This window comes from Gadus macrocephalus, chromosome 12 (assembly GCF_031168955.1).
Source record: "Gadus macrocephalus chromosome 12, ASM3116895v1".
Lineage (NCBI taxonomy): Eukaryota > Metazoa > Chordata > Actinopteri > Gadiformes > Gadidae > Gadus > Gadus macrocephalus.
The window spans coordinates 22,339,719-22,352,741 of record NC_082393.1 but is presented as its reverse complement, the minus strand read 5'-3'; the positions used below and the strand labels follow the sequence as shown (position 1 = coordinate 22,352,741).

Genomic DNA, 13,023 nt, shown 5'->3' with positions numbered 1-13,023 from the left:
GACTGAGATCAGACATGTCAAAGAGATTCTGGGCTTGATGAGTGCATCTACCAGTGTTTGTGTTCAAGATTTGTTATTGTAAAATGTGAACATAAATAAATGACTAAAATGTGTGTGTGTGTGCGCGCGCACACACGCGCGCCTGGGCAGAAAGTCAGACACCAAAGTATTTCCTCTTGACTGTTCTCTTCTATTTCTGGCTGTCTCAGATGTAAGATCCTTCAAACAAGCGCAGTACACACAAATATCAGGTCTTGTGAAAGAAGGTCGTGAAGAGGCTTGTACACTCCTTTTCTAGAGCTCCCTTTAACTGGAGGGACTTGTCAGTTACTCACTGCCTCGGAAGGGTCCAGAACAAGGAGCTTTCCTTTGTGTTCTTAGATGTCTTTCTTTGTGTATATTCACAACGTGTTCTACGGCAGAGTTGAGGAGTTGACGTCATGCTAGGTTCTGCCTGTTATGTTCGACACAATACCATTTGTTCTAGGTGCTTTATTGCTCCTTAATAATCATGTGACACAACATGATGTTGAACATGATATATATATATATTTACATCACACAACATGATGATACGACGATGATACAATATATACATCATGTATAGATAATTTTTGACAAAACATGAGGATGAGGATGATACTTCATAAATATATATATATATATATATCATGCATAATATATTTATGTATATCATGTTTAACATACTTATCCCTTAGCTGACATGCATTCATGACATGTAGTATGTAGCATGTTACATAAGGTTCTACATGGCTTGTTGACAGATGAGGGGATCGGTTGGTTGCTGAAAGACAGCAGTAGGTAAAGGTTCAGACACTCAGACCACATCTGCAGCACACACAAGGGTTCTTTTCACAGCCCTTTCCATCAGAAGAGGACCATTGGTGGGTTTGACCTCTAAAAGACCAGCGTTGAAATCGTATCCTTCACTGAACTGAGAAATACGCTACAAAACATTACCCACACCACAATTTAGGCCCTCCTCCAGCTCATCCTCTACAGTCTACATGGTTCACGCCACGCTGAGAGAAACTGATATGTCCGGGTTAATATTTATCAAGAGTTTAAGAATGTCATGAGACAGGTTTATCCTCTCCTATGTGTGTGCGTGTGTGTATGTGTTGTGTGTGTGTGTGTGTGTGTGTGTGTGTGTGTGTGTGTGTGTTTGTGGTGGTTGCGGCATAAAAGAGCAACAAGATATGTAAATGGCTGTGTATTTTGTGTGTGTGTCTGCATGATCATGAGCATGAGCAGGTGAACAGGATGTTTGTGCAGGATAGTCAGAGACACACTAAGAATTGTATTGTTTGGCAGAGACAAGGCACACAATTGTTGGTGTTGGTAGGTGCATTGAAGAATCTACAAAACGAATCCATTTTTCTTTTATTAAATAGTTATTTCCAATAAAGGTTGGAATTTGCCATTCTCTGAATAGCCTCATCTTCAAAGCACTCATTTCAATCACTTTACATTAATTATGAAAAAATAGGGCTACGCCTATGGAACAACTCTATTAAAGCAATAACACAACTATACACAAGCCAACTCTTTGGCATCATTTGCTCTTAAAATAAGCTGTTTGTGCATTGCTATTATTAGGCAACTTTGAGGAAACAACACGGTCTTTGTTGACGTCAGTCAGTATTGTGCTGTAATTGTGCCACAGAGTTTCAGCCATTAAGGTTAGCCTTGCACTCACTGCACTTTTCCCAGCGCTGCTCTTCCATGGAACCGAGATAGGCCAGCGTTCGACAGCTTCATCTCCTAATCAATGAAGTCGATGGGGACTTTCTCATTTTTAGACAGGCTAATCTAGTTGTTGCCACAGTTGTTCCCAAGGAAACGGTAACGCTTGGTTAAAATCGAAAGTTAGACAAAGGCTGCAGTAAATGTTATTAAGGTGCAAAGCCAGGTCGCTCGGTCCGCTAAGAGGGCTGCATTTCCTCTTCTTGGTCGAACACGCTTCTTTTTTTCTTTTGACGTCAAAAGGTTTTCTGAGCATCGCATTGATGTCGTTTATTCACAATACCTTTTTTTGTTTCTTCTGTTTTCCCTTGTTTCTGAAATATGTGAACGCTCTTATTTCTATACACAGCCTGGTTGCATAAACGAGAAAAAACATATCGACACATAGGCCTACAAAATACCCAAAAGCAAATAGTCATCGTGCCTGAATATTAATTATTGTTCTTTAAGTAATGAAGGCGTTGCCCTTTGGCATTCAGGGCAATATAGAATAAATTAACAAAATACCTCCCGCTCATAATTGAACATATTTTAAACCTAATGCTAGCATTGTCCACCCCTGAAATCCAACAATGCAGGTAGCCTACTTGAAGGAGACAATCTAATGAGGTCCATATGGTATTGGACTGGTCAGCTGCTTCCCGCTCCACGGGGAAAGTCTATAAAAACCATCGCTCGGCTCAGTCAGGAGGCTATCTGAGAGCGCGCCGACAGCACGCGCATTGGGTTATCGCAGGCGGAGGAGTGACACCTGTTACAGAGGGAGCCGGGAGAGCAGAAAGTCAGCCTTTATACGTCATCGTAAGTAACCCAAACCTGCACTAATGTTTTTGTCTTCTTCTGAAAGTTGTTGCAAGGTGGTTTCTTGTATATTTACAACCAAATGGATGTTATGACTTTACGCACGGCACACGGGTATTGGATCGTCGTGGCATCTGTCGCGCTTTTGATAATTAACTCGTTTTTCAAACAAATGTATTTTATCATTTGCTTTTTTCTTGAAACGATTTTGATTTTGTAATGTTTGTTAAAATAAAAAGTTTGACGCAAAAGCAAAGGTTAAGGATAACAACGAAAATCAGTTTCATAATAATGATTGGTCGCTAAAATAAGACACTATTATTTTAGGAAATTAATGTCCAATAATGTCTCTTGAACATTATTCTCATCATTGTCCTAAAAAAAAGCCCAAAAAAAAAAATTTTACGTTTTGGTTAATGAACCAATCCATTTGATCAGAGAAACAACGTAGGGATCCGTTCGCCATTACCGTCATTTCTGTAGTTCGATCGTTTGAATCCACAGGTTTTTTTTTTTCAACGCATTTCTTCAAGGAGATTTGACTTATTGTCTAATTGAGAAAATTGCAATCTCTTAACTTAAAAAAAATACAAAACATCACCACTGCCCTCATTTCTGTAATAAGCTGTTGATATTAGTGAGAACTAATTGTGAACAAAGTGCTCATCAGCACTGAACGCCAACTCACTGCAGTGACTCAAATCTCATTGTTTGTTATCTCTTGCAGACAGACGCCACCTCCTCCTCTGTCCCTCCTCCCCCTTGCCCAGCCTCCCTCCCCCCACCCACGCCTCCCTCTTCACCTCCGCCAGGTGGGACCAGGCGGGACCAGGCGGGACCATGTGGATGCTGGACAAGATCCGCGGCTCGGTGGAGACGGGCGTGCTGCGGCAGGGCGAGAACGGGGACAAGAAGGGCGCCGCCCTGGGCTACAGCAACGTCCTCACCCCCGACAAGATCCCCGACTTCTTCATCCCCCCCAAGCTGGTCAACAACCCCCCCGAGCCCGAGGTCCCAGAGCCCAAGCCCAAGGAGAGCCTGCGGCCGTCGGCGTCGGAGAACGCCATCGGGGGTGGGGGCGGCGGCGGCGGTAAGAAGATCAGCAGCCCCCGCAGCCCCCGGCTGGTGGCCAGGCTGGCGGGGGACACCAAGAACCTCCTGCGTCACGCCGCCAACCGCCACATCATCCAGATCGAGAGCGCCGACGACGTGGTGGCCGGCGACACCAACGCCGACCCCCAGTCGCAGACCGCCATGTCCCTGCCGTACGTGCCCAAGACGCAGACCTCCTACGGCTTCGCCACGCTCAAGGAGAGCCCGCACACCCGCCGCAAGGAGTCGCTGTTCCACTGCGACCCGCCCAGCCCCGCCACCTCCCCCGGCGCCCAGAGGAAGGGCGGGGGGAGGGGCGGCGAGGCGGGGGCCACCTCCTCCTCCGCCGCCACCGCCAACCACCTGAACCCGGCCGACTTCAACTCCTCCCACATGAACCCCTACCGCTACTTCAGCGGCGGCGAGAGCGACACCTGCTCCTCGGCCGAGTCCTCGCCCTTCAACTCCCCGCTGCTGTCGCGCTCGGCCTCGCTGCTCAAGATCTTCACCCACGAGACGCAGGCCAAGGTGGTGAAGGCCAAGCGCACCTTCGCCCGCCACAGCTCCCTCTCCACGGACGAGGGCAGCTCGGCCGAGCCCAGCCCCAACGCCCAGCGCCGGCTCCACGGCGCGGACCCGGGGGGCCCGCGCGAGCACACGGTCAACCTGCACAAGGGCGGCACGGTGCGCGTCAGCGCCAACTACGACGCCGGCACGTCGCGGCTGCGCGTGCGCGTGCTGGCGGCGGAGAGCCTGTACGACAAGGCGGTGGACATCAAGAGCATCCACTGCTGCGTGTCCGTGTACCTGAACCCGGGCAAGCAGCAGAAGCAGCGCAGCAACATCATCAAGAACAGCCGCAACCCCGCCTTCAACGAGGACTTCTTCTTCGACGCCGTCACGCCCGCGCAGGTGAAGAGCCTGGCGCTGAAGATCAAGGTGGTGAACAAGGGCACCAGCCTGAAGAGAGACACCCTGCTGGGGGAGAGGGAGGTGGCCCTCAGCAAGCTGGTCTCGGGGACCTAGGTGGGTGTGGAGGAGGAGGAGGAGGAGGAGGGGGAGGAGGAGGAGCAGGAGGAGGAGGAGGAGGAGGAGGAGGAGGAGGGGGAGGAGGAGGAGGAGGAGGAGGAGCAGGAGGAGGAGGAGGAGGAGGAGGAGGAGGAGGAGGAGGAGGATAAAAGTTTTTGTTGCAAAGAAAAATGCCCCCCCCCCCCACCGAAGACGAAAACCCAAGAGAAACACAACAGATGGCGGTTTTCACCGTCACCTCGTCCCCAGCACTCCCCCCCCCCCCCCCCCCTTCCCCTCCCCTCCTTTTTGCCCCGCCACACTCGAAAGTAACCGCCAAGTGACCGCTTTGTTAACGCTAATAAAGAGTCGGATGGGAGCCGTGTCCGAACCATTTAGAGATGAAAGTAGAAGCCCCCGTCTCCCTGGACAGGATTAACCCCCCCTGGTGGCCTGTGCACTCTCAATAAACCGTCTGACCGTTTCCCCACACACCGCACTCCGTGTGGGCGCGCGGGGGGGGGGGGGGGGCCGCGGGGGGCCGCGGGGGGCCGCGGCCGCTCAAACAGGCATTCAGGGAGAGAAATATCACAGGGGAAAGGTCATCTCTGTGGAGGAAGCCCCCAGCGAACGGCCCAACACCGCGTTACTACGGCGATGGTGGCGGCGTCGCTGCCGACGGAACAACTCAGCCCGAGAGCAACTCAGGCTGCTGCCTGTCTCCGCCTGCGCTGTGCACGTGTGTTTCTCATGTGGCATGGTTGTGTGTGTGTGTGTGTGTGTGTGTGTGTGTGTGTGTGTGTGTGTGTGTGTGTGTGTGTGTGTGTGTGTGTGTGTGTGTGTGTGTGTGTGTATAAACATATATATATATTTATATATCCACAATAGCACAAGGTGTGACAGTGCAAAGTGTACAGTGCTACAGTGCACTGTATCTAGCCGGCACAAAATCTGCTTTTTTGTGTGTGGGGATCGTGCCGTCTTTGAAGTGGCACTACATCGTGATGTGCAAATGATCCTTTGATCCCAGCTGTTGGGGCCGCCGCAGAGGAGAGGGGGAAACCAAGCAATCGCGGGGCCGCATGGCGACTGCCTGCGTGAAGAATAGAGCCCCGGCGCCTTCATTTGCATGACATGAATATGTTAGCTGTGGATTTTTGTGCGCTTGTCTTTCGCAAAAGTATCATGAAGCCCAAAAGCCTTAGTGTGTGTGTGTGTGTGTGTGTGTGTGTGTGTGTGTGTGTGTGTGTGTGTGTGTGTGTGTGTGTGTGTGTGTGTGTGTGTGTGTGTGTGATTGTGCGTGTGAGGGAGAGAGGTTAAGACAGAGAGTGCTGCGAGTGTGTCAGTCCAAGTTGCGGGGCATGATTTTACATGTGTATCCTGTGACATTTGTACTCTCTTTTTGTATGTTTTCAATTGAATCCAACTGTTGTGTACGATATGTATCAAGCGGTGGGATGTACGATGGATTCAATCAACCATGAGTCAGGCTCCATTCAGCCGGCCCTGGGCGAGAGCAGTCCTCCAGATCACTGCGTTTATTTCAGCCCCCCCCTCTTGTCCTCACCAACAGCCCAGCAGACCGCGACGACGAGGGGCGAAACACAGAAGAACTGTGTGTGGACGTGAACAAGTGTGTGGACGTGAACAATGGTACTCTCCACTCCCTCTTAAGAAACAAGAGCAAATTGGGTGTGATTGCGGACTCGAGTGTCGAGGCGGTGAAGCAGTGAAGCAGGGAAGCAAGGAAGAAAAAAAGAAATTACAACCGGACCTTCTCTTTAGTTGTGCCATCCAGAGGAATATATCAAAGTGAGCCTCGTTCTAGATTATTTTTTGTTTGGTTGTTTATGGAGAAGAGAAGCAGAGCTCATTACAGAAGGACAATGCCACTCGTGCTTAATCTGAGTTCCTGGCCCGTGCCTCCATGCCTAGTGTTTGTAAGGCACTTGTAGCCATGCCGTTAATGTGCGCTGTACGCTTTATATGCTGTTGTCATGACACTGGGCGTGGGGTTGTTTCTGCTGTGGTGTGGAAGTCCCAGATCTGTACGGTAAAAACAATGTCGGATAATTATTTCCTGCAAGCAAACAACCTGATCCTGCTTGTAAGGGTCACCGTGTTTCTGTTTGTTCCTGAATAGTAACCATAGAGTCTCCTCTCTGTAGCCCCTCCTCTGCCTATTGGTGGGTAGCATGTAGCATGACTAAAACAGTACTACACGTTCCCCTCTTCGGGTTTTGTAAAATAGAAGCTCTTGTTCATGAGTTCATGTTTTGGCCGCTTGTCCTCGTTTTGTAAAATGTGATTATTTTCGGGACGGTGTTGGTGGAGTATTTCGGGCGCTGATTGCTTTGCACGTGGTCCTTCTCCTTGGGAAGACTTGGGTACGGGAGGATAACAGGAGTGACTCTAGACAGTCCAATTACCCGACCACTTCTGCACGTTGGCCAAGTGGAGTGTTTCTTCTGTGTGGATTTGCAGAAGCAGCCGCCTTATCAAGAAACCCTGTTTTAGTTATGTGGTATGTCGTACTGCATCTATATCTTATCAACGAGGGAACCCGTTGACCTGATTGGAGTTAATACCGGATGTTTGATTTGGTTGTGCATGTTATTTTTTTAAATATGTCAAAATGATTTATGAGTATGGTATGGTATGGTCACCCCTAACAGAATAAATACATCTACGTCCAAATGCTCTTTTAGGCATCATATTTTGTTTTTGTGTAGTAGTACAGCAGTAACCAACACACAGATGATTCTGTTACTCCTTGATGGAGGGTGGAATCACTACTTTATTTCTCACGTGGTCTCACAACATAAGCCTCGGGGAACGAGTTAAATGATGTCTGGGAGAAGATACATCAGATCCGCCGGCTGATGCTCTGTTGGCTGACTGCTTATCAGACTCCTCCCATCGGTCAACAGACTCCTCCCATCGGTCAACAGACCCCTCCCCCCTCAACATAAATCACTTCTGAGTTTAGTCCTAAAACCACCGGCGCGTGAACACACCCTGCCAAACGGAGGCATTTTATTTGTCAGGTAATCATTCAACTTAATTCCACGAATGACAGTTATTGTATGCAATAAAACTGAAGCAATTAGCAATTAGCTTGATGCAGCTTCGAATCGACTGCAACTGCAATCGGTTCCTTGTGTCTCTAACTGCATGTGTTAGGTGTACTTTCGATAAGCCTGACGAAGTGCAGTACAACAGAACTTGTAGATTTAAAGTTTGTTCCGGTGGACTTAATTGCACTCTTCGTAAATTTCAATACTACACTTTATTTTGATCCGCGCTGAATTTGCAGAATTAACTTTCACATTATCTCCCTTGATGGTGCAGCCCTAGTAAAAAATTTAATCTCAGCACTTAATAACTGTTTGATTAGTATTTAGTTACAGAGGAGTGAATGGCTCTTGATTTGATTAAGAAACTGAGTATCTGTGGGGGGTTTAAAAAATCGAGTTTTGTAAATTTCGCTGCAGATTCCACAGTAGAGCTTGTTCTCACAATGCCACACTTATAAAGTCTTCCTGTCTTGACGGTTGAAAAACTCTAAAGAAAATGTGCCAATCCATTACTTGATATCCCAATCTACTCATTCCTATCCAACACAGATGATAGACGAAGGACTCTTTACCACTGTTTGTTTCTGCTCTGTTGTGTGACGAGAGTATTATTCCTGTTCTCCTTCTAAGATAACTGGCTACTACGAGTATTACAAAACCCTTGACTCATCTCATAATTGCTGTATGCCCTGTTTTAATTCAATTAAACTATATTCAAAATAAATCTCTACTCCGTTGGCATCACCTCAGAACATCGGAGGCGACAGCGACAATTTCCAACCTGAAATACAATTATATCCCTATAATCACACACCACATTCACCCCCTGGCCTCCACCGCCAATCCTACTCCACAAGTATCCTCTCTCACTCTAATTACCCGATCCATCATGTAGCTGAGAGGCACATGCTCCGTGGTCGCCCACACCTCACCAACCTGCCTGGTTAACAGCCTTCTGTCCCCAACCATCAGCACAGTTCAGACGGATCTCTGTCTCCTTTGAATCAGTGGTAAATTAAGTTTACGTTGCCGCGGCGGCAGACGCAAGCAGACACAATCAGTGCCTCACCAGTAGGCCTGCTGCGCCATGCTGCCTGGTTTTAATTGACAGGTTCCAGGGAATGTCCCGAGCCTGGTGTGAAACCACACCCACACGCAGTGTGGCAGATAGACAGTCATGGCACCAAGTCGGTAGAAAGAGAGAGAGAGCGGCAGAGAGAGAATAGGTTGCTACCAGTCTGGGGCCAGACAGGTGAAAGGAAAAAAAGCTTTTTTCTAAAAAGAAAAACCATTATAAGTTGTTAAAATGTAGGTCTTACAGATGGTATAAATATCTACTTTATAATATGCTTTCACATCCCGACGAGTGCCATGTTAAAGACAGGGCGACTTCTACTCTAATGGGCTTTTTCTAGAACCCCAGGTGACATGTCGAGATAAGTGGGGGACATGTGCGATGATTATATACATGCTTTTGTCTGGCACCTACTTTCGACCCCCCCCCCCACACACACACACACACACACATACTAATAGCAATGGCAATAGCACGAAATACCTGGAACATTAACATCCAAAAAGAGAAAGCTCTCTTTGGCTTTGAAGTTTCATTAGTCTTGCTGTCCTCTGGCTAGTTTATCAAATTAACACACACACACACACACACAGATACACACATACACACAACCACACACATACCCACATACACACACATACACACACGCACGCACACACAAACACACATGCACACGCACACAGACACACGCACACAAACTGGCTATTAAGTTTCCCATACCAGCTGCCAATTGGATTCTGTCTAGGTTGGTGCTTACACGTCTGCTCAGTATGGCAGTGAAAAATACCTTCCACGCGCACGCACGCACGCACGCATGCACGCACGCACGCACACACACACACACAAGTACACACACACACACACACACACACACACACACACACACACACACACACACACACACACACACACACACACACACACACACACACACACACACACACACTTACACACACACTCATACACCTACACAGGCAAACACAATTCACGCACACTTGTGAAAATATAAATCTATATATTTGTATCCCTCCCCTATTCTCGCCAGGACAACGGTTTTTTTTGCGCCACTTTTTATATTGAGTTCTAATGCGGTCCTCTGTTGGCTAAACCCAAGCTCCGGAGCTCCAGGGCTGGAGACTGACTCCCTGTGGGGCTGGGGGGGCTCTTGCCTCGGCTCAGGGTCCACCGGACTGCCTCACCTGCGTGGCTGCCTGTCCATGCTGCATTGAAGACCAGTATTCTGGAGGGCAAATTCGATTGGGGGCAATTTTCCTCGCTCGCTTCCCCTGGCTTTAGGGTGGAAAGGTGGAGGGCTATTATTGGCTTTGGAATTACTATGGCAACCGTTGCACAGAATGGTATCGAGTGAAGGAATGAGATGAGAGAGAGAGATAGAGAGAGAGAGAGAGAGAGAGAGAGAGAGAGAGAGAGAGCGAGAGAGAGAGAAAGAGAGAGAGATATAGGGAGGGAGGAGTAGAGAGAGAGAGAGAGATACGGAGGGAGGGAGGAGAAGAGAGAGAGTTCAAGGGAGTCTGAGAGCGACGGAAAGTGGCCAGGAAAGGTAACCGCGGAGAAAGAAAGAGGGAGGGACGTGGTGTGAGAGAGATGAAGAGGAGGCAGTTGTGTGTGTGTGTGTGTGTGTGTGTGTGTGTGTGTGTGTGTGTGTGTGTGTGTCCGCGTGTGTGCGTGTGTGCGTGCGTGCGTGCGTGCATGCGTGCGCGCGCGTGTGTGTGTGTATGAGCGAGACATTGGTGCCTAGTGATTGAAAGTGGGTGGGGGGGGGTTGAGAATTGATATTCAAATTGCCAGCCAATATATTTGCAGCATGCTGGCTTCTTCGTTTGGGTGTTAACCCGGCGCCAAACAAACCCCGCTGGGCTCTCTTTCTCTCTCCTCACCGCGGGTCAACGCTGGCAACCCGTCTGTCTTTAAAAGCCTCGTAACAGCGCCAGACCTGTCAGAAACTCAAAGGGAAGCCAAGCGCTAATAGAAACCCAAACGGCTCCACACACTCTCCCGAGCCGCTGAGACCTCCTCAGTGTCTACGGGCGCTCTGCCTCTGAAACAACGCCGTGCCATCACAAGCGTGTGCGTCTGGGTCTGAACGTCACAGATCCTTTATTGCTCCCTCCCTCGCTCCATCCCGCCATGGCCATCGCCGTGGTAATTAGGGCCCTCATCGCCCCAATATGGCGTCGGGGAGAGACCACCCTCGAGGGGGGAGGGGGGAGGGGGAGGGGGGAGGGGGGAGGGGGGAGGGGAGGGAGGTGGAGGAGGGGGGGGGGGGGATCATGATGGTGATGCTGACGACCGCGACGGGGACAATTAGGATGGCGATGATGATGAGAATGACCATGAAGATGAGTGATGATGATGATGATGACAAGTACGTAAGTGATGATGATGATGACAAGTACGTAAGTGATGATGATGATGACAACTACGTCCCCTGACAATGATGAAGATGATGATGATGACAACTACGCAAGTGATGATGAAGATGATGATCCTGATTATGATGACAACTATGTCACTGATGATGATGATGACAATGAGGATGAGGATGAAGATGAGGATGATGATGATGAGGACGATGAAGATGATGATGATGACGATGGCCACGACGTCACTGTTGATGATGATGATGAGGATGATGACAAGGAGGACGATGATGGTGATGAAGATGGTGAGGCTGAAGATGATGAAAAATACATCACTGATGATGATGATGATGATGATGAAGATAATGATGATGATGACGACTAAGTCACTGACAAAGAAGATGAGGTGAGGATGGCGATAATGATAAGGATGCTGATGATGATGCTCTATGGTCGTGCCACAGCTGTCCCCAGCAGTGGCTAAGCACGGGGGAAGAGCATGGAGAGCTCTCCCCTCTCTAACCCTCTATCTCTCTCTAAATAAGGGGGATTCAGACAGACCACCCTATCATCTCACCTGTAGCAGTCAGCGCCGCCCAACAGCCACTGCTGCTCCTTTGTTTGGCTCCATTCGGGTTCAGAGGCCGGTGGACCTCCTCCGTGTCAGTATCTCCTCACACGCTCCCTGGACTGCGCCGCCACGGTGTACATTCAAACTACTGCGATTTTTTTCCTCATCTTTTACAATTCAATCGTCAAATAAAGATGTTATAACATCATTCATGCATCAATTCATCTCAACACATAGGCCTGGCATAAAGGAAAGAGAAGATTATATGTTGACTGCTTCCAATGTACTATACTACACAATGTACTGACTATAGAATGATTAATTGCTTGTGTTAAGTGAATAATACAGGAACATAAGGAACTTAAAAAAGAAAATCGCATTCTAAATGGCGATCGCAATATTGCTAGAAAAAATTGCAATTCGATTATTCCGAATCGTTCAGCCCTAGTACAGGGGTGCGCCGTAGGGTAAACTAAGGGGTACGCCCATGGGAAACACCGCGGGGTATGCTGTGGTTCGCTGTCGCGGCGAGAAGGCTGCTGTTCTTGTCCACGAGGGGGGGGGGGGGGGGCGGAGAGGGGGGGTATCACAGTTGCAGCGTGAGACTGGAGTCAATTGAGCGTGGTGTGAGAGGGGGGTGGGGGGGGATTTGCAGGTAAAGCTAGTGTCTCCATGTTTCCATGGCAACACAGGGTCGGGGGGGGGGGGGGGGGGGGGGGCACACATTTGCCGATGTTAATGGAAAGGAATGGGTTAGCCAGTTGGGGGTCTCGGCCGTCGCGAGACAAAAGCATCAGGTGCTCAGTGACGCAGAATATACCATTTTGTATACATTCAGAGTTATTTGAAGCATCGAAAGACTGCTGTAATTAGCTGCAATTTCCTCCAGGGTTGCTCCTGACGTGGAGGCAGAAAGCCCTTCCAAGCAGTTGGATGGAGGCGAGCCAAACAGGCTTGTTGATGTGAGGCAGACCAGCATCTTCTTTCTAAGCGTACCTCTGATGTTTCAAGCTTATCGAGGTATGCAACAGACGAAAAAACAACGCACACCATAAACATACATCTTAAATACTTGGGAGTATTTAATTCAGAATATGATTTGAAAAGAGGAAATTACAAATGGTTGAAAGAATGATGCAGTAGTGATCAGTATGTATAGAATTGAATAAATCGTTTATAATTCTTGATTACATATTTGTTTTAGCCTTGTCCAAAAAAAAGAGTAGAATAATGGTCCCCTATTAGTTTTTC

At 48.5% G+C, this 13,023-nt stretch overlaps 1 protein-coding gene across 1 annotated transcript; it reads left to right on the top strand.

Moving 5' to 3' along the window:
• Window positions 1-626: 626 nt before the first annotated feature.
• LOC132469471 (C2 calcium-dependent domain-containing protein 4C) lies at window positions 627-4,702 on the top strand. Its single transcript, XM_060067463.1, has 2 exons — window positions 627-2,568; window positions 3,296-4,702. The coding sequence occupies exon 2, from the start codon at window positions 3,409-3,411 to the stop codon at window positions 4,684-4,686; it is 1,278 nt and encodes a 425-aa protein (XP_059923446.1). The 5' UTR covers window positions 627-2,568; window positions 3,296-3,408; the 3' UTR covers window positions 4,687-4,702.
• Window positions 4,703-13,023: the final 8,321 nt, after the last annotated feature.